This window comes from Phoxinus phoxinus (genome assembly GCF_949152265.1).
Source record: "Phoxinus phoxinus genome assembly, chromosome: 21".
NCBI lineage: Eukaryota > Metazoa > Chordata > Actinopteri > Cypriniformes > Leuciscidae > Phoxinus > Phoxinus phoxinus.
Window position 1 is genome coordinate 428,192 of NC_136896.1, and position 21,809 is coordinate 450,000.

Consider the following 21,809-nt stretch of genomic DNA (forward strand, 5'->3'; position numbering starts at 1 on the left):
GGTATTGATCCGTGTGGGAAATGCGGTGCATTATCAGTCAGATGAGACAGCAGATCCAGGACGTGCTCAACACACCGAGAGCGGTGATGGATCGGATGCGGGTCGTATTGATTGTGAGGTGCTGAGCAGGTGCTAGTGTGCCATACTGTGTAAGGATGAAGTTAAAGGTTGAGAACGGCTGCACTGGTCCAGTCTGGCACAGGCATTATTATTCGATTGGTTTGATATGAATGCATCAGTAATAATGCGTGCGGCCCGTGGCTTCTTTGCATTCCTCAGTGTCGTCAGTGCAGATGCTGGACTGTGGTTCTGTTGGTCTAGAGCCTCATCAGTTCTGCCGGATTCGATCCGCTAGTTGTTGTTGCAGCACGAGATCCCCGTGATGAAGAGAGAGAGCACACACACACACACACACACACACCAGCAGAACATCATTACGAGCATCACATGTGGAAAATGCCATCGATTCCTCACCGCCTTCGACAGCTCAGTGCAGACAGAGCTAAACGCTCTCAGATCACTGATGATGAAGATGAGGCTTCTGCATCTCACCTCAATATCTCAACAGCAAAACAAAGAAATAATGAACAAGGAAATGAAACCTGGTATATAATAATATAAAATACCTATAATATATATAATATATATATATATGCACACACTACCGTTCAAAAGTTTAGGGTCGGTGAGATGTTTCTGAAAGAGTCACGAAGGCTGCATTTATTAGATCAAAAAACATACAGTAAAACAGAGAAATATTATTATAATGTAAATCATCAGTTCTCTATGTGAATATATAGTAAAGTGTCATTTATTCCTGTGATAAAGCATCATTACTCCAGTCTTCAGTGTCACATGATCCTTCACAAATCAGTGTAATATGATGATCTAATGTTCAAGACATTATTATCAGTGTTGAAAACTGTTCATATTTCAGTCCCTCCAGAAAAACGTGATTATGCGATCGCCATAATCAGCCAAAGTCCGCATATTTATAAAAAAGTCACATATATCTTAGCAGAAAGTTAAAAAATGTTGCGTTTACTTCACACAAGAGCAGCCATTTTCCCCTGTTGCCATGGCAACGCTATAAAGTTCCGTCATTACGTGACGTGAAGCTTATCATAGGAAGTAATAAGAAGTTACTCTTTACATTAAGGTAGTAGCCCGCAATTTCAATCGCACAAAATTGCATAAATATCCCGCATATTCCATCGCATTTTTTAAGAAAACGTGCCGCATAATCAAGGATTTTTGGCCGCAACAATCACAAAAAAACTCTGCATTTGTCCGGAAGAAAGAGAACAGCATTTATAGGGTCATTGCATGGCAAATCAACCAAATATTTTTTCCAGGAGAAAGACAAACATAAATAGTGATGAAAGCCAAAATATTAAATGTCATGATTGTATATCAAGATTATTTATTACTTTATTTATTCTTCAGATATTCTCCTGTAAACACAACACGTATCATGTTTTTAACGTTTTTGAGTAAAATTCAACAAATTGAGCGTGCGGTCGCATTGGGATCCGCATATCTGTGCGACTGAACCATGCAGGACCTTAAAAGTGCACATCTCAAAAGAAAAGTTTGTTAAGAACCAGATTATAAAATTATATTGAGATGTCTTTAATGCTTTTTGAGTTCCAGGCGTGCACACTCGGGGCTGAGAAGCAAGTGTTGCAATATAATGGCAGGAAGATTGATAAAGTCGGCAGATTTCACTGCCAGACCCGCCGGCCTCGGTGTAGAGATATAACACTGCCGTACCTTTAAAGTCTTCTTCACTCTCTGTAGTTTAGCTCCAAATCTAGGAGAACACGTTTAATTTTGACCCTCCTCGACAAAACGCTGGATTACTCCGCAAACACACGACATTTCATATCTTGGCTTTCTTCTTCGTTTATGTATTTCTTTAACCAGAAAAAAAATATAATCAAAATTTTAATTTTAGAATCTTTTGTAGCATTATAAATGTCTTCTTTACTGTCATGATCAATGTGTACACTACCATTCAAAAGTCTATGTGTGTGTATATATTATTTTATGTCTGTCTGTCTGTCTCACTCTCTCTGTCTGTCTGTCTATAATTTGTTAAACCGTTCATAAATATTTCTTTGATGCAAAAAGATGAACTCAGCCGTAAAGTATTGAGATAGACTGTGTTAATGAGGATGAGACTGAAACATGTGTAATAGTTCTGTGAAGATGATCCTCATGTTCTCTGAGCGGCGTAGAGTCTTCTCTGTGTTCCTGTGAGCCGCACATGTTTGCGTGAGACGTCTCTGATGTAATCTTACAGACGGGAGTCTTGCAGTGTAACCTGGGAAAGAGATTCTGTAACCGCAGCGTCAAACCTCTCTCTCTCGCTCTCTCTCTCTCTCTCTCTCTCTCTCTCTCTCTCTCTCTCTCTCTCTCTCTCTCTCTCTCTCTCTCTCTCTCTCTCTCTCTCTCTCTCCACACAACATTAAAATTTGATAAGATTCTCCTGTTACATAATCGAAAGGGAAGATAAACGAGCAAAGTGCGACGCTGTCTGTCTGTCTATCTGTCTCTCTGTCTCTCTGTCTCTCTGTCTCTCTCTCTCTCTCTCTCTCTCTCTCTCTCTCTCTCGAACACACAACCTCACCATCCGCGGAAACATGGAGTTGAGCTGAGTTGAGCCGCTCTGATTGGACGCCTGTCCAGCGGCGTCGACCAATAGCAACATCTTTGGATGCATTTCAGTTTTGTTTGATCTCACCAGGGGGGCAGTGTTCCGAAAAACATTGAAGCCGACCTGGGCGCCGCCATTGGCTAGCGGACCCCCACCTGCTGTTAGCATTCCATTGACTCCCATTCATTTTGGCGTCACTTTGACAGCGAATAACTTTACATCTGAGGCGTTTAAAGACACCGTTTGTCCATTGTTTATTTCTAAAGAAACACGAAAATGTATAAAAGGCTCCATTACCTTGTATCTTACGTTATGGCCCCGTAGAAGCAGTTTTTGTAAAAATAGGCTAACGATTGCGTCATACCCGCGCGACTCTGTCGCACAAGTCGAAAAATTACCGTATGGACAGGCAGAGAAGCTCGCAAGCAATCGGGAGGACGTGGAGGCATAAAGTCAAGGGAGAAGCCCATAGAGAGTGATAAAGTTGCTCCCGTTGCTAGCTCATGGACAGCTAATACCCACGCTCTCCGTCTCTGCGAGATTCGTAAGGGAATGATTCAGATTTCTCTCGGCACAGCTACTAGAAGACCTACAGGTTGCTCACGTCACATCTACGTCGTCAAGCTCAGTTTGAGCCTGCGCAGTTCGCCTTGCGATCAGGAAGTGAGTGCTTCTAATTGACTTCATTTCTCTCCGTTGAAACCTATGGGGTCGCTGTGTCCAGTTTATATACTGTCTATGGATCTCACGTCATGTGCTACACTTCAGAGCAGATCTGCTGACCGGATTACTGTATCGTGACATGTGTCACATACTGACAATGACTTTTGGTAATGAGTGTGTCTAGTGAACTCTGAATTCTACATATTAAAGTAAGTGAAATCTAAATAGTATATGTAAATCTACCCATATCTATTTAGCATATGCAGATTCCTCTGGCCAGTGTTGTTGGTCATAAAGCATCTGTAATTCATATCACCTACAAACATTTCCATATTAGTGTAAGAGCCTGTTCTAGATGTACCGTAGACCAGTGTTGGGACGTTCACTTTCTACATGAACTATTTCAAACTAAGTTCACAGTTCCAAAAATGAACTAGTTCATACATAGTTATTTTTTGTAACCGAACGCGACGCTGTTTGATGCTGAATGAAGAAGGATAGACAGGTGCAGCGGAGGGAAAAGTGTACGTGATCTTGAATTTAATGACTTGTATATTAATTTTTATCTCACATTATACTATATGATGGCTTCAGAACACTTATAATATAGTGCACGACAACTTTATGGTGATTTATAATGTTTTTGTGCCTTTTGTGGGGCTTAACAATAACACAGAATAGTATACGCACAATATCGGATTTGGATCGGCCTCGTCTGACCGATACCCGATCCGGCAAAAATGGCAGTATCGGAGCCGATGCCGATACCGATACTGAGTTTCGGATCGGTGCATCCCTAGTCTTTTTTTTTCTTTTTTGTCCTAAAAGAAAAATAGGACAGTAGTCCTTAAGGTGCAAATGTCAGTTTAAGGTTAAGGTCCATTTCAGTACTAAAAAGGAATACTGGAATCCTGGAAAAATATAGCAGGCAGGCTCAACAAACAAGTTACATGAATAGTAAAACCCTCAAGACCATTCTACTAACACAAACTGAGGAAGAAAGTTAAGGTTGAACTTGAAAGTGCAATATTTTAAAGTGCAAAACATTTAAACATGACTGAATATCTGTCACTGGTTACAGTCCACATGAATAACTAAATCATTTATCCCATCCTCACCGACCTTGTCATAAAACTCGTTTAAATGACCATACGTCGCCTCTGGAGGCTGGTGTTGCCAGATTGGGTGGTTTCCCGCTACATATTAAGGCCTGTTTACGGTGTGTTTTATCCGGGTTTTCGCCTGGAAGGCTCTATAGAAATCTGTAGGCCTATAAAGTCCGTTTTATGTTTTTTATTTTTTTATTCCGTTTTTTCCGTTTACATTTTTGGGAATTCAGTTTTTTTTCTATTATTTTAGTCGTAAAAAGAGTGTGCTTTTAATGTTAATTATTAAAATATACACAAATAAAATAGGAATGACTTTGAGGTAACCAACATCACATTTACTCAGTACTCTTCAGGACAAATACTGCATGATGCGACATAACACTGCACTCTAAGCACTTCAAGTAACAACTAAATAGTAATAGTTATGAGCTTTAAAATATGAATGATTATATTAACTGGTCAAAACGCAGTGCAGCTGCACAGCAGACACACAGCTGAGCGTCTAGCGCGGTCATCGGCTGCGGCACGAACCTATGGCGAGGCGGCTCAGACACGCGAACCAATCAGGCCGCTTCACGACACAATGGGCGTCTACTCACTCAGCCAGACGGTTAAACCGACCAGAGCGATCCCGCGGTCACAAATGACGGATTGTGTCGCCCAGATTTGCATTTTCCCCAGACATATGTTCTTCTCCCACACAACACCAGAATTTCATTCCAAATATGTGAAATTCCGCGTTAACACTAGATTCTGTGGAATGGTTAGTGAAGCTCTGGTTAGTGAAGCTCTGGTTAGTGAAGCTCTGGTTAGTGAAGCTCTGGTTAGTGCTGATGCGTGTGATTTTGGTCACCTGTGACGTTATGACATCATCTCAGCTGTGATTGGGCCGTGGGGTCAGTGCAAGTGATCACATGACTGAGATTGAGAGCAGAGACAACAGAACATTAAACCTTGTGAAAGACTTCCTGAAGGTGTCTATGTAGTGAACACTGACGAGTGGAGGATCTGTCCTAATGGTGATCTGCACTCCTGCCCTGTGTTTCTGGAGACCCTCAGCACTAGTACTCGCACTGAGTGTGTGTGTGTGTGTTTAATAGAGTCACTGCAGGTTTGTCTGATTTACTGTGTAATTAAGAGACCAAGAAACAGAGAGAGAGAGGAAGAGTTTCTCGCTCTGGTGTCACTGTGATGTAGTGCTGGTGAACCTGTGTGTGTGTGTGTGTGTGTGTGTGTGTGTGTGTGTGTACACGTGTGTGTGTGTGTGTGTGTGTGGCCTGGCCTGGCCTACATTGAGGGGACAATATGTCTCCACAAAGATAAAAATATAAAAAATCCTTATGCTTGTGGGGACATTTTTTAATCCACAATGAGAAAACAATATTATAATTCATACAGAATGAAATGATTGAATGTGTGGTTGTGAATGTGTGTCTGTGTGTGAGAGTGAGAGTGAGCGTGTGAGTGTGTGTGTGAGTTTTTAAGAGTGTGTGTGTGTGTGTGTGTGTGCATGTTGATGATGTCGCGCCCATCTGCCTCTTTCAGCAATACGGAAGCATTGCATTCTGGGTGAACTGCACAGACTGACCCAAACACACAGACAGCGCCGCAGCCGTCAGACGCGTGTTCATGCGTGAGGTCATGTGATCCAGGTGAACGAGTGCGACGAGTGAACAAGAGACCATGTGACGTGATGCAGCATTTGTGCGCTTGCCTTCAACCAATGTACACACACACACCTAGTGTCTGTTTTAGTGCTTCTGTTTACATGCACTCGTTATCATCAGTGCAAATGAGTCCAGTCTGAGTTCAGATTCTGGAAGTTCTGTGTATATGAACCCTAACTCTGCAATCCGATGTGTTTTCTTTGTCTTTTCTTTTTTAGCAAATATGTTTAAATATCCAAGTTGTGTCCCAAATGATGCTTTATAAGGTTATTCTGTCATCCAGCATCACAGTCTGGTTTTCTTCCCTTCCGATGCGTGGCCATTGAGTTCATGAAGTGTCTGGCGTTTGCTTGGTTTATTCAGCTCATTAACGGCATCATCTGGGTGAAGTGCTTTAAACACCCGCAGGATGCACTGCTGCAGACGGGTTTGTTTTAATTGTAGTTTCATGATTTCTCAGGAAAACACATGTGACGTGCAGACAGCATAGAGTAACACTGAACGACTCGGCCAGTGCAGATTACCTGAGCTCCCGTCAGTCATGAGGGGAAGTTGTGCTGGTCTTCTCTCCTCTATTGTTCTGTATATCGAGAGAAGCGCTTCAGGAGCAAGAACACATGTGGGCGGGGCTTGATTGTGTCTTTGAGGAGATGATTGGATGGTTGTGGTTTGCCATTGGCCGATCTCCTGTGAGTGACAGGTATATTTGTGCTCCTGAATCAGCGGGACAGCAGATCTTCCACAGCTGAGCAAATAGACTTTAATGGAGTGAACACAGTGCGGACTCAAACACTTTACAGCACAGATGATTTTGGGGTTTGGGTTACGTGGTAAAATTATATTCAGTGTCAAAATGATAATCAGGTTTTTAATAATTCTCATTGTTTCAAACAATTTTATAATGTTTTGCAGTCCCAGAAATCAATATGTGTGTGTGTGTTTGTTTACTCTGTGTGTGTGTGTGTGTGTGTGTGTGTGTGTTTGTATCTTTGAAGTGAACAATCCTTTGACTGTGACCTTTCCACTGTAAATGAACCAATGATATGAGCTGATATTCAAAGCTGACCTTTTCAGACAGGAAGTGGAAAACAGGCACTGAACAGCGGCTGTGGGAGTGGCATGTGATGTGATGATCTTCCAGCACTTTTAAAGGAAATATTGATGACTCATCGTTGTATAATGTTTGTGAAGTCGCTGAGAGAGATCCGTGGACGTGTTTGGCGGTTCAGCGGGACGTATTGAGGAAAACGACCCCAGTGGTTATTAATGAGCGCCCGTTATGCGTTTGTCTTTCCCGCGGCGGTGTTTGTCCATCATCATTCACGCGGCTCAGACATAATGATGAGCGGTGACACCGTTAGTGGCCTCGTTTGTAAAGCGCTCCATTAGTCGAGATCAGTGACAGTTTAATCAGCTCTTAGTATGCAAATGGAGACGTCTGTGTCGACCAATCAGCTGCAGAACATCCCACAATCACACTCCTGACACGCTCATCTAACAGACAGGAGTTTGAAATCTTTAGTCCCCCTGTAGTCAATCATTACATGCCTTAAAACTCCTCTTTCCTCACCAAAATCACATATTTAAACGTTTTTCCTTAAAAAAATGATTCATGCTTTACAATATCTTGAATGTAACTCGACACCCTTGCCTCATTTAGTATGCGCGATTCTATGAATATGCACATGAGCCCCGCCTCCACTCACTCACTCAGAGATCCACTGGTTGACGATCACACGTTGATCTGATTGGTTACAAGGTAGTTTGTGACGTAATTTCTTAGCTAGAGCTACCCAAGTTTAGTCGAGCTTTGCTCATATTATTTCAAGAAGGATATTTTCACACACAGTTCACATGCAAACAAGTCAGCACTTTTTTTTTTTTTTACTTTTATTTCTTTCCACCGTTCAGAAGCCTTCCCGACAACTATACGTGTCTTGGAATAAACATGATGGTATTCCCTCGCCCTAATCCTTCTCCTCTTGGGGATTGACTCGGGAGTTTCTCTTGTTGATAGACGCTGGCTTCTTCTTCGGCTCCGACTTCGTGTGCAGCCGTCACCGCACACGAGCGCAGAACCTCACAACACCAGCCCCTGTCTGTGATTGGTTGGAACACTGTTTATTTTGGTTTTGAGTGGTTGGTGAAACCAATTGTTTTTGTATGCAGATCTCAGAGCCTCGGCTGCTACAGAGACGCGGGGTTCTGACGGCCTGCTTATGGGGCGGCAGCTAGCGGATCGTTAGGAGAGATTAGATGAATGTGATAATTTATGTTTGGGTCTGAAATCACTCATGCAACCTTTAAGTCTCAATCTTTCATATTTTCTCTTCATTTGTTATTCTACTACTGTAGAATCTCTCTCTGTCTCTCTCTCTCTCTCTGTCTCTCTCTATCTCTCTCTCTCTCTGTCTGTCTCTGTCTCTCTCTCTCTCTGTCTGTCTCTGTCTCTCTCTGTCTCTCTCTCTGTCTGTCTCTGTCTCTCTCTCTCTCTGTCTCTCTCTCTGTCTGTCTCTGTCTCTCTCTCTCTCTGTCTCTCTCTCTCTCTCTCTCTCTCTCTCTCTCTCTCTCTCTCTCTCTCTCTCTCTCTCTCTCTCTCTGTCTCTCTCTCTCTCTCTGTCTCTCTCTCTCTCCTGCAGTGCTCTTATGTAATCTGATTGATCAGTGGGGAGTGTTGTAGTGCACCAGAAGAACGAGTAGAGGAGATTCTCTGCACTCCTGCTCTGTGTTTCTGGAGTCCCTCATCACTAGTACTCGCACTGAATGATCCCTCAGATCGTGTGTGTGTGTGTGTGTGTGTGTGTGTGTGTGTGTGTGTGTGTGTGTGTGTGTGGTGTGTGTGTGTTTAAGAGGAGAGTGAGCTACTGAGTGATCAGACTCTCGACCACTAAACAGCTGAAAAATTGTTATAATAGCAAAACAATCTACACATAATGTTTGCTCTGAAGTGTGTTTAGAAATGCCTCAATCTGTCCATCATCACAGGTTTAGTTTAATCTTTCAGAACTTTAGTTCTGTGTGTGTCAGTGATTTGACTGTCTTCACATTAAAAGCGGATTACGGGAGTCAAACCGGATTAGAGCAGCGGCTCAACTTGACTAGTAATTGTTCTCTGTGAACGTTCTCTGTCGCTCCTGGATTTCAGGATGAATTATTCCAGACCATCCGAGCATCCACTGCTAATGCGGCTGCAGCTTTAACACGAGATAAAGTGTGTGTGTGAGCTGACCTGGTTTCACTTGCTCCTCTCTGTTCTTGAGTTCTTGTGGAAAGAAGCAGAACTTTGTGGTTGTTCTTCAGAGTTTGACCCCTACACGTCACGGCAGCCTATATACCACAACGCCAGCGGACGCCTTGAGTAATGAGGCACACACTGCCCGCTGCACACACACACTATTTATAGTGAACCTACTACTGAAGACAGCTTCTGAGGCCTCACACACACACACACACACAGTCCCCTCCATACATCCTTCTGTGTGTGACTGAGTGAGTGAGTGAGTGTGTGTGTGAGTGAGTAAAAATTTTAGTCCCACACTTACAATTTTTGGTCTGGTGTGAGTTGAAGATTTCATTAGATTTCTAGTCTTTCCAGAGAAAGCTGCTGTGTGTGTGTGTGTGTGTGTGTGTGTGTGTGTGTGTGTGTGTGTGTGTGTGTGTGTGTGTGTGTGTGTGTGTGTGTGTGTGTGTGTGTGTGTGTGTGAACGTCCTCCACCCACAGAAGTTCTCGCTCTCTCCTCTGCTGAGAGGAATCACATGTCTGAATGACTCAATTGCTGATCTACTGCGAGAGCTTGCTAAAGCTTCATATCACCTGTGTCACGTGACCTGGCGTTCAGGTGTAGTTTATCAGTGCCACCAGAACTACAGATGCACGATGTATCGGCCAATAATCGCTATCGGGCGATTAAAGCCATCGTCTTTGCTATCGGGCGATTAAAGCCATCGTCTTTGCTATCGGACGATTAAAGCTATCGTCTTCGCTATCGGACGATTAAAGCTATCGTCTTTGCTATTGGACGATTAAAGCTATCGTCTTCGCTATTGGACGATTAAAGCTATCGTCTTCGCTATCGGGCGATTAAAGCTATCGTCTTCGCTATCGGGCGATTAAAGCTATCGTCTCGCTATCGGACGATTAAAGCTATCGTCTTTGCTATTGGACGATTAAAGCTATCGTCTTCGCTATTGGACGATTAAAGCTATCGTCTTCGCTATCGGGCGATTAAAGCTATCGTCTTCGCTATCGGGCGATTAAAGCTATCGTCTTCGCTATCGGACGATTAAAGCTATCGTCTTCGCTATTGGACGATTAAAGCTATCGTCTTCGCTATTGGACGATTAAAGCTATCGTCTTCGCTATCGGACGATTAAAGCTATCGTCTTTGCTATTGGACGATTAAAGCTATCGTCTTCGCTATCGGACGATTAAAGCTATCGTCTTCGCTATTGGACGATTAAAGCTATCGTCTTCGCTATCGGACGATTAAAGCTATCGTCTTCGCTATCGGACGATTAAAGCTATCGTCTTCGCTATCGGACGATTAAAGCTATCGTCTTCGCTATTGGACGATTAAAGCTATCGTCTTCGCTATTGGACGATTAAAGCTATCGTCTTCGCTATCGGACGATTAAAGCTATCGTCTTCGCTATCGGACGATTGTTTAAAAACAGCCGACCATCAGTGCTGATTATATCCTGTCAATCAAAGGGGCGGAGAACATGTCCGACTGCAACTCATTCTGTGTGTGAAGAAAATGTCTTTTGTTTTGAATTTAGGGCAAGTTAACGGAACAATAACGCTTTAATAGTAAAAAAATGGCGACGTTAATGCAGGCTTTATTTGACCCTCTGAATCACACAGCTCAAGCCAGCAGTTCTGCGGTTTCCCGACATCAGACATGATCCGTAGCGCCTCCCGTTCAATAATCACAGCTTTGTGCTCTGTTACTTCTGATAACAAACAGTCTTTCAAATTCTGTACATTTTATCAAGAAACTCAATCAAGAAATGGTGTTTTGACGCTCTTAAATGGGCCTCAGTTCATTTAAATGGGCCTCAGAGTCTTTTCTTCGACTTTAATACAAGTTATATCTAGAAAAACAAGCATGAATATCAGAAGGTGTGTTACCTCAGGGAAGTTAACCAGTGTACACAGTTCATTAGTTCGTTACTAGAGAAGTGTTTATTACTGTGTTTATTACTGTGTTTATTACTTATTTGTATTCAAACATTTTAGTTTTTATTTGAGTGTAAATATTATAGCAGTTGAATATAATCTGTTGTAGTTTGCAGCATTAACTGGGAGAGTTTTTTTCCTTAAAAAAAAATTCTAACTATTGGTATTGGCATCGATTACATTTAGTATCGGTGATCTCTAACCAGAACATGTCCGCTTATACTGTTAGTCCTGGTTTCTTGCATCAAAACCACTTATTTTTCTCCATCTGTCTGTAAATGAGCTTTTCTATGATCCCAGCGCTGATATGTAGGGTTGAGTTCAGGTAAACTGGGACACGTTCTGCCATTGAGACGACTGGGAGAAAACATCCAGAATGAAATGGATTCCTGATGGTTTCTGAGCTTTGATCTGCATTAGTCAGAAGCTCGTTTGAATCTGTACATTCAATTCAATTCAAATTTATTTGTATAGCGCTTTTCACAATACATATTGTTTCAAAGCAGCTTTACGGAAAATGCATTTCAGAAATGTACATACAAAAATACAGTTAGTTAATCATAAATTTAGGGCATAACATATCGCCGGCGTTGGGTCGTCTCGTCACAGGCGTCGAGTCGTCTCTTTGGGGCATCTGACGTCTCCATGAGAGGCTGGATATGTAACTGGAGCTGACGAACTCTATTTGAGTTATAGGGACAGGCGTCCCGAGATAACAACAAAAGAAGGCAGATGGGAAATAATTAGCGTAGCTGCTGTTCATAATATGAATGCATTTGATCTGATTTAACTGTAGTATAAAAGGTATGAGATGCATCATGTGAATGCTTGGCTAAAGAGATGCGTCTTTAATCTAGTTTTAAACTGGGAGAGCGAGTCTGAGCCTCGGACAGTATCAGGAAGGCTATTCCAGAGTTTAGGAGCTAGGTGTGAAAACGCCCTCCCTCCTTTAGTGGACTTAGTTATCCTAGGTACGACCAGAAGCCTCGAATTTAGCGATCTTAAAGAGCGCGATGGATTATATGGCGATAGAAGATCTCTTAAATATACAGGAGCTAAACCATTTAGGGCTTTATAGGTCAGCAACAATACTTTGTAATTGATACGGAACTTAATAGGTAACCAGTGTAGAGATGATAAAATTGGCGTTATATGATCATATTTTCTTGACCTAGTAAGAACTCTAGCGGCTGCATTTTGGACTAACTGTAGCTTGTTTACGGAGGATGCAGGACAACCAGCTAATAAAGCATTACAGTAATCTAGTCTCGAGGTCATGAATGCATGAACTAACTTTTCTGCATCAGAAACAGAGAGTATATTACGTAGCTTAACAATGTTTCTAAGGTGGAAAAAGGCTGTTCTTGTGACATTTGAAATATGATTTTCAAAAGACAAGTTGCGGTCTAGTTTAACACCCAGGTCTTTTACTGTAGAGGATAAAGTAACAGGACGTCCTTCTAGATTAAGGTTGTATTGTAAGAGGTTTTTTGGACCAATCAGTAATACCTCCGTTTTATCTGAATTTAATAGAAGAAAATTACACGTCATCCAATATTTTATATCTTTAACGCACTCTGTCATTTTAGATAATTTAGTGTTATCATCTGGTTGTGATGAAATATATAATTGAGTGTCATCAGCATAACAGTGGAAACTTATTCCATGTTTTCTTATAATATTACCAAGTGGCAGCATATAAATTGAGAATAGCAGGGGGCCTAATACAGATTCCTGCGGCACTCCATAGTTTACTGACGTTATCTTTGATTTTTCCCCCATTTAAATGGACAAAATGGTAACGGTCTGATAGGTACGATCTAAACCAGCTTAATGCCTGTCCCTGAACACCAGTGTATTTTGAAGTCGATCTAAGAGTATTTTATGATCTATAGTGTCGAACGCAGCACTAAGATCGAGTAAAACTAGTATTGAGATACACCCTTGGTCAGAAGCTAAAAGTAAATCATTTGTAATTTTAACCAGCGCAGTTTCTGTGCTATGATGTGGCCTGAATCCAGACTGAAACTTTTCATAGATATCGTTTTCTTGCAAGAAAGAGCACAGTTGAGCGGACACAACTTTTTCTAGTATTTTAGACATAAATGGAAGATTTGAAATGGGTCTGTAATTTGCTAGGTTATTTGGATCTAATTGTGGTTTCTTAATAAGAGGTTTTATAACTGCCAGCTTGAATGTTTTTGGAACATGTCCTAAAGATAGAGACGAGTTAATAATATTGAGAAGAGGCTCTTCCACTACAGGTAACACTTCTTTCAGTAGTTTAGTGGGTATTGGATCTAATAAACATGTTGTTGGTTTAGATGCAGTGATAAGTTTATTTAGCTCTTCCTGTCCTATAGTTGTAAAGCGCTGTAGTTGTTCTTGAGGGGCGATAATTGAGGCTGAATCATAAGACGCTGTCAAAGATTGTACATTTACAATTGTGTTTCTGATGCTTTCTATTTTCTCAGTGAAGAAATTCATGAAATCATTACTATTAAAATGTAACGGAATATTTTGTTCAGGTGATGTCTGTTTATTTGTTAATCTAGCCACGGTGTTAAATAAAAACCTTGGATTGTTTTGGTTATTTTCTATTAGTTTGCGGAGATGCTCAGCCCTGGCTGCTTTTAGGGCCTTTTTATAACGTGACATACTGTCTTTCCACGCGATTCTAAAGACCTCTAAATTAGTTTGTTTCCATTTGCGCTCTAAGTTACGAGTTTCTCTCTTGATAACATGCGTAGCACTGCTGTACCATGGTGCTTTAGTTTTCTCTCTAACCTTTTTTAATCTAATTGGTGCAACAGTTTCTAATGTACTAGAGAGAATGGTGCTCATACTGCTAGTCATTTCCTCTAGTTCATCTGTTTGTTTGGGTTCACTGAGGAGCGGAGATAGATCAGGTAAGCTATTCAAGAATCTATCTATAGTGGTTGGAAGGATTGTTCTGCCTGGTCGATAACGCGGCGCAACATGACACATTTCAGCCGTACGTAGTATGCAAGTTACCATGTAATGATCAGTGACGTCATCAGTTTGCGGTGTAATATCTATATCGGTTGGATCGGTTCCATATGATATAATTAAATCTAGAGTATGATTAAGACGATGAGTGGGACCACTAACGTTTTGCTTGACCCCAAAGGAGTTTAATAAATCTGTGAACGCAGCCCCTAACGCATCATTTGTGTTATCAACATGTATGTTGAAATCTCCAACAATTATTGCCTTATCGACATTGACCAATAGATCTGAGAGAAAATCTGCAAACTCTTTTAGGAAATCAGCGTAAGGCCCTGGCGGTCTATATACAGTAGCCAAGGCTAGAGATAATAGGGATTTCTTTCTTATATCTAAAAGCGTCACATTTAGCACAAGTACTTCAAACGATTTACACCTGTGGCCTGTTTTCTGAGTAACATTAAGAATATCTCTATAGATTGTTGCAACACCGCCGCCACGACCAATCAGACGGGGCTCATGCTTATAACCGTATCCTGGCGGAGTGGACTCATTAAGACCGAAATAATCATTTGGTTTAAGCCAGGTTTTAGTAAGGCAGAGTACATCGAAGCTATTATCAGTGACCATTTCATTTACAATAACCGCCTTAGGTGTAAGCGATCTAATGTTTAGAAGACCTAGCTTTAGACATTGTTTTTGTTCACTAATATTGAGATTTTCTGGTTTAATCACAATTAGATTTTTCTTAGATCCTGCAGTAGATTTATTGTTTGGCCTCACTAAACGAGGAATAGACACAGTTTCTATATAGTGTTCTACACTGGTACTTATATCACTTAATTTGGGACAGCAAAGAATGTGCTTTGGACTTTGACTTACTAGTCATATGGTGTGTACATCATGACGAGACTCGCTGATGTGATTATGATGATCCGACGTGAGGAGCTTACAGACACAGGACAGACGGACAGAGGAAAGCCATTGTTCCTCTCTCTCTCTCTGTGCAAACACACACTTCCCCTCCGCCATGGCTGGACAAACACACGTGTGTTGTGTAATACTGTAGTACTCATCTCTCACTCCTACATGTGGAGATTCAGGCCCTTCAGTCCAGAAATACTCAACAAGCGTCAGGTGATGCTCGGCAGCTGCTCTCAGGAACACGGCTTCCCACACACGCTTGCAGGATCTCTCCGCGGCACTCGCAGGAGTTCCTGATGCAGGGTTACCGTGCTTTGCTCCTGTACAGCTCATGAGTCCCACGACGTGACATGACACTCTGGGCCTGTTAGCACCTGCTCACTCCACTGCCGAAATACAACATGCTATTTTTACTCCTAAAATGTTAAATAGTGACGTGTGATATTCTCATATTAACCTGAATGCCACATTCACTAAAAATCACATTTAAAGGGCAGATTAAGACAATATTCTGATTCCGGCTCCAGAAATAATCCTGTTTTAATGGGAAATCTGTTGCATGTTAAACATCTTATTTAAAAAATCCACTGACTGGAGAAATGCTGTATACACATGCTAGGACCGCAAGGAATTATGGGTCTAACAGATGCTCAGCTGAATCTTGTGTATCAGACACGTATACCATGAGGTGAGCGAACAAATCAAAGCACTTGAGGCTGGATCTTTAATCCGCTGCCGTGAGCTCCAGCTGTGTGTGTGTGTGTGTGTGTGTGTGTGTGTGTGTGTGTGTGCGCGCATGTGTGTGTGTGTGTGTGTGCGCGCGTGTGTGTGTGTGTGTGTGTGTGTGTGTGTGCGTGTGCGTGCGTGTGTGTGTCGTCTCACCTCACCATGACTCCTCAGTTCTCCTTCGTGAGACGCCATGATGATCAGTGATCAATATTAATGACTGGGCTCTACATCTACAGCCTCTGAGGAGCTGAAGGGGTTAATGAGCGTTTAGTAATGCGACTTCAGGCCTCGAGCATCATCTGACCGTCTGTCATCAATATCGACAGCTGTTCCAGAGATGTTTTTAGAGACCATCCTCATGAAGTTAGAGTGTGTACATATACAGAGGCCATATTACTAGAGGACAAAGTCTTGCTGTAGTTTTCAGGCTCGACTAGAACACGTTTTCCTGCTTGAATGTTGATTATTTTCCTCATATTCTCCATTGTTGCGGCTCCTCTCTTCCCAGTCTGTCAGTAACGCTCTGTTTACTTCCTGTCTCTATGAAGCCCCTCCTTCTGAAAAGCACACTGTGCTCTGATTAGTCGGCTGGAGCAGTGTTGTGATTGGTCAATTCGAGCGTGTTTGGGAAATGTCTTCTGCGTACCCCCTCTCTGCAGTTACACCTTTTTCAGTACGGGATAATATTTGCCCCCTTAAATACGTTTTTCCAGTGCATTTTTACCTTTACAAATACCTTTATAAAATAAATAATGCTTAAAAAAAAAAAAAAAAAAAAAAGTTCAATAGAGAAATATGCATTGATGGTAAAAACGAAGTGATGCTTTTAAATATTAAATTAAAACCACCAGTAGGTGGCGGCAAGTCACTGTGTTTATGAGTGAGTCACCGAGTCATTCATAGTAACGAAGCAAGTGGCTGTAATTAAGAATGAATCGTTGAATCATTGACTCTCATGATTCGTTCAAAGCCGCAGATTCGTTCACAAACACGGCTTTCGTGGAGAAAATACGGACAATACTGCGTTTAAAATGAACATCACTGAATATTAATACCTTTCGTTTGTTGAACTGTTGTATAAAATCAATGTCATATTGTGTGTGTGTGTGTTTGTGTGATCATCACAGGACGCTCATATGAGTGTTTATTATCTGTGTGAGCGTCTGCGCAGGATTACATCAGGATGGGATAATCTGGGTTTGATCTGTTACGTGGATTACAGCAGAATTACCTCGACTGCACACATCAGACACACACCTGATAGTCCACGCCTGTTTGATTGCTGAGTGACTCAACAATAACACACACTAGTGTTCAAAAGTTTAGGTGTGTGTGTGTGTGTGTGTGAGAGAGAGAGAGAGAGTGTGAGAGTGTGAGTCTCACACACACACACACACACACACACACACACACACACACACACACACACACACACACACACAGAGTGTCAGGGTTTAGACGAGTTCAGTGCTTGTTGTAGTAATGGATCACAGTTCTTGTGGTTTAGAGTTGAGGATCAGTGAAGTGTTTATGCGTCTTTAGCTTCAGTCATATCACATATTTGTTATTGATCACGGATTAATCTCATGTAGGATGTTCAGATTTTTATCTTGACTAAATAAAAACTTTCAGAATAAGTCAAAACTGCTGCTGTGTTGTATTGCAGATCTTCTGAATGACCAACAGAATGTGGACTGATTGCCTGCAGGATTCATTGAAATAAAAACTAAATTGTGATATAGCTTAGAGTGATAATCATAAAAATAAATACATAGAATATTAAAGTTAACAGACACAGAGCAGCTGAACTGGTAATAGAGGGGATCGTGTGTGTGTACGAGAGCTTCTCAGTGTTTGCCAGTAAAGACGGGTCACGGATCTACACTTTGTGCAAATGTCATGAGCGAATCGTCAAACAATTCAAACATTTCTCAATGCAAGATTGCAAAGAATGTCTTTCATCATCTACCATACATAATATAGTGAAAAGATTCAGAGAATCCAGAGAAATCTCAGACAGGAGACCGCTGTTGAGTATGCGTGACCTTTGACCCCTCAGACGGCACTGCACCAGAAACCGTCCTGCTACTGTGTTAATACAGGACTCAGGAGGACTGGAGAAACGGTTGTTGTCATATTTACAAAATACAATTAAGTTGGTCAGTGATATAAAGATTCAAGAGGATTAACCAATCTCAGATTTGATTGCTTTTTACAAAATGTCCCAACTTTTCTTCAAATAAATTAAATATTATAAATAAATTATTATTATATTATTTTGTTAAACGTGATTTTTTTTTTGTGGTGAAATATTACAATAGTAGTAGTAATATTTATTTATTTATATTATATTTTATTTTATTTAGTAATATTAATTGAGTAATAATAATTATTATTATCATTTCTATTTAGTAATTATATTAATTCTAATTATTATATTATTATTTTATAGCCATATTGATATACAATCCCAATTTTGCTCAAATTGTGCAGTCCTACAAACAACCACAGCAAACCTCAAATGTGTTAAATAGCATATTAAATTGCAACCGCAATTTTTATATAGAAATGCATTTTGATGTGTATTCTCCAAATTGTGCAGTGTGTGTGTGTGTGTGTGTGTGTGTGTGTGTGTGTGTGTCAGACTGTTGTTTCTCCTGTGAGTGAAACGAGCCGCACCTGTCCATGTTCTTCAGCCTCAGGTTGTTCTTGCGTGTTCAGTGTCATCATCAGGAACATGTGATGGTCAGGTGACCTGCACACGCGCCACATCTGAGCACTGCTGTTAAACTCATGATGAGATGTCCATCATCACACACTCATCATGCTGTTGAAGTGTGTGTGTGTGTGTGTGTTCTCTATCTGGCAGCATTTGTGAATGTGCATGTCGACCCAAACAGAGATAATGTGACAGGAGGTGTGTGTGTGTGTGTGTGTGTGTGTGTGTGTGTGTTACTCTCTGCTGAGACTGTGTGTGTTGCCATCTGTGCGGTTTGTTCCTCTTGATGAGACATACAGCAACACACACACACACACACGCTCTCACACACACACACACACACACACTCACAGACACTGTGTGAACTGCACCGTCACATTTTCTGCTCTTAGAGAGACAGTGTCTTAATTCACAGACACACCCTGCACAATTACCCATCATGCCGTGTGGCTGTTTGTCTTGTGTGTTATTTACAGATGTAGGCCTAATCTTCCTCATTCTGTGTGACTGCCATTCTCAGGTCAATCAACATGTTCACCACAGGATCTAATGCATAGATCACGTGTGTGTGTGTGTGTGTGTGTGTGTGTGTGTGTGTGTGTGTGTGTGTGTGTGTGTGTGTGTGTGTGTGTGTGTGTGTGTGTGTGTGTGTGTGTGTGTGTGTGTGTGTGTGTGTGTGTGTGTTGATGCTGCTAGAGGTCACAGGCATTTGTTTTCTACGAACGACAATAGGCAGATGGAGCCACATACAATATTAATGAAGAACTGTGTGTGTGATATTTCTTGTCAGAACACATTCGTTTATTGTGTGTGTGTCGTCATCTCTCCATCACGGTTTTACTGCGTATCGTGATTAAAGGCTTTGTTCACGGTTACATCATTTATTATTATTATTTGGAAGAGCCACTTAATGTCCCCATGATATCGAAGCTGACAATTCTTGTTTTTTATATGGAATATTGCTGTTTATTCTAAATGATTTATGGATGCACTGCATTATTGTTATTAATAATGTTGAATGAGAGTAAGTTCCTCTTGCAGCTTCTCTTCTCTTCTCTGATGACGAGGGCGGGGCTATAACCTGTCACTCACATGAGATCAGCCAATAGCAAACCACAACCATCCAATCAACTCCTCTCAGACACAATCAAGCCCCGCCCACATGTGTTCTTGTTCCTGAAGCGCTTCTCTCGATATACGTATATATATATATATATGAAGCGATGTATGAGTATATGAGTATATTTAGGACTTAATTCCTAAATTTCCTGAATTCCTAATGGACTATATGCACAGTTACTTCCTGGTTTACGATAAGCCAGCTCGGCATTTCCGGTGAACATTCTGTACGGATGTTGCAGTCTGGAACCACACACACACACACGAACGAACGCACGCACGCACGCACACACACACACACACACACACACACACACACACACACACACACACACACACACACACACACACACACACACACACACACACACACACAGCAGAAGGAGCAGCAGAACTATGTGTTGTGTGTTCAGGATGATGATGTTGTGTTGTGTGTTCAGGATGATGATGTTGTGTGTTGTGTGTTCAGGATGATGAGGTGTTGTGTGTTGTGTGTTCAGGATGATGAGGTGTTGTGTGTTGTGTGTTCAGGATGATGATGTTGTGTGTTGTGTGTTCAGGATGATGAGGTGTTGTGTGTTGTGTGTTCAGGATGATGAGGTGTTGTGTGTTGTGTGTTCAGGATGATGATGTTGTGTGTTGTGTGTTCAGGATGATGATGTTGTGTGTTGTGTGTTCAGGATGATGAGGTGTTGTGTGTTGTGTGTTCAGGATGATGAGGTGTTGTGTGTTGTGTGTTCAGGATGATGATGTTGTGTGTTGTGTGTTCAGGATGATGAGGTGTTGTGTGTTGTGTGTTCAGGATGATGAGGTGTTGTGTGTTGTGTGTTCAGGATGATGATGTTGTGTGTTGTGTGTTCAGGATGATGATGTTGTGTGTTGTGTGTTCAGGATGATGATGTTGTGTTGTGTTGTGTGTTGTGTGTTCAGGATGATGATGTTGTGTTGTGTGTTGTGTGTTCAGGATGATGATGTTGTGTTGTGTTGTGTGTTGTGTGTTCAGGATGATGATGTTGTGTGTTGTGTGTTCAGGATGATGATGTTGTGTTGTGTTGTGTGTTGTGTGTTCAGGATGATGAGGTGGTCCTCCAGTGCTCCACCCTCCTCCATAAGGAGCAGCAGAAGCTGTTGTGTTGTGTGTTCAGGATGATGATGTTGTGTGTTGTGTGTTCAGGATGATGATGTTGTGTGTTGTGTGTTCAGGATGATGAGGTGTTGTGTGTTGTGTGTTCAGGATGATGAGGTGTTGTGTGTTGTGTGTTCAGGATGATGAGGTGTTGTGTGTTGTGTGTTCAGGATGATGAGGTGTTGTGTGTTGTGTGTTCAGGATGATGATGTTGTGTGTTGTGTGTTCAGGATGATGATGTTGTGTTGTGTTGTGTGTTGTGTGTTCAGGATGATGAGGTGGTCCTCCAGTGCTCCACCCTCCTCCATAAGGAGCAGCAGAAGCTGTTGTGTTGTGTGTTCAGGATGATGATGTTGTGTTGTGTTGTGTGTTGTGTGTTCAGGATGATGATGTTGTGTTGTGTTGTGTGTTGTGTGTTCAGGATGATGAGGTGGTCCTCCAGTGCTCCACCCTCCTCCATAAGGAGCAGCAGAAGCTGTTGTGTTGTGTGTTCAGGATGATGATGTTGTGTGTTGTGTGTTCAGGATGATGATGTTGTGTGTTGTGTGTTCAGGATGATGAGGTGTTGTGTGTTGTGTGTTCAGGATGATGATGTTGTGTTGTGTTGTGTGTTGTGTGTTCAGGATGATGAGGTGGTCCTCCAGTGCTCCACCCTCCTCCATAAGGAGCAGCAGAAGCTGTGTGTTGTGTGTTCAGGATGATGATGTTGTGTGTTGTGTGTTCAGGATGATGATGTTGTGTGTTGTGTGTTCAGGATGATGAGGTGGTCCTCCAGTGCTCCACCCTCCTCCATAAGGAGCAGCAGAAGCTGTGTGTTGTGTGTTCAGGATGATGATGTTGTGTGTTGTGTGTTCAGGATGATGATGTTGTGTGTTGTGTGTTCAGGATGATGAGGTGGTCCTCCAGTGCTCCACCCTCCTCCATAAGGAGCAGCAGAAGCTGTGTCTG

The 21,809-nt window shown here is 41.8% G+C and overlaps 1 protein-coding gene across 1 annotated transcript in view; it reads left to right on the top strand.

Annotated features, from left to right (window-relative positions):
• ryr2a (ryanodine receptor 2a (cardiac)) overlaps positions 1-21,809 on the top strand; it is a 117,384-nt gene that overhangs the window by 1,211 nt on the left and 94,364 nt on the right. Inside the window, exon 3 of the mRNA XM_079595834.1 lies at positions 21,747-21,809. This exon is cut by the window's right edge and continues 57 nt beyond it. Coding sequence (XP_079451960.1) covers positions 21,747-21,809 — 63 coding nt within the window. The remainder of the gene's footprint in view (positions 1-21,746) is intronic.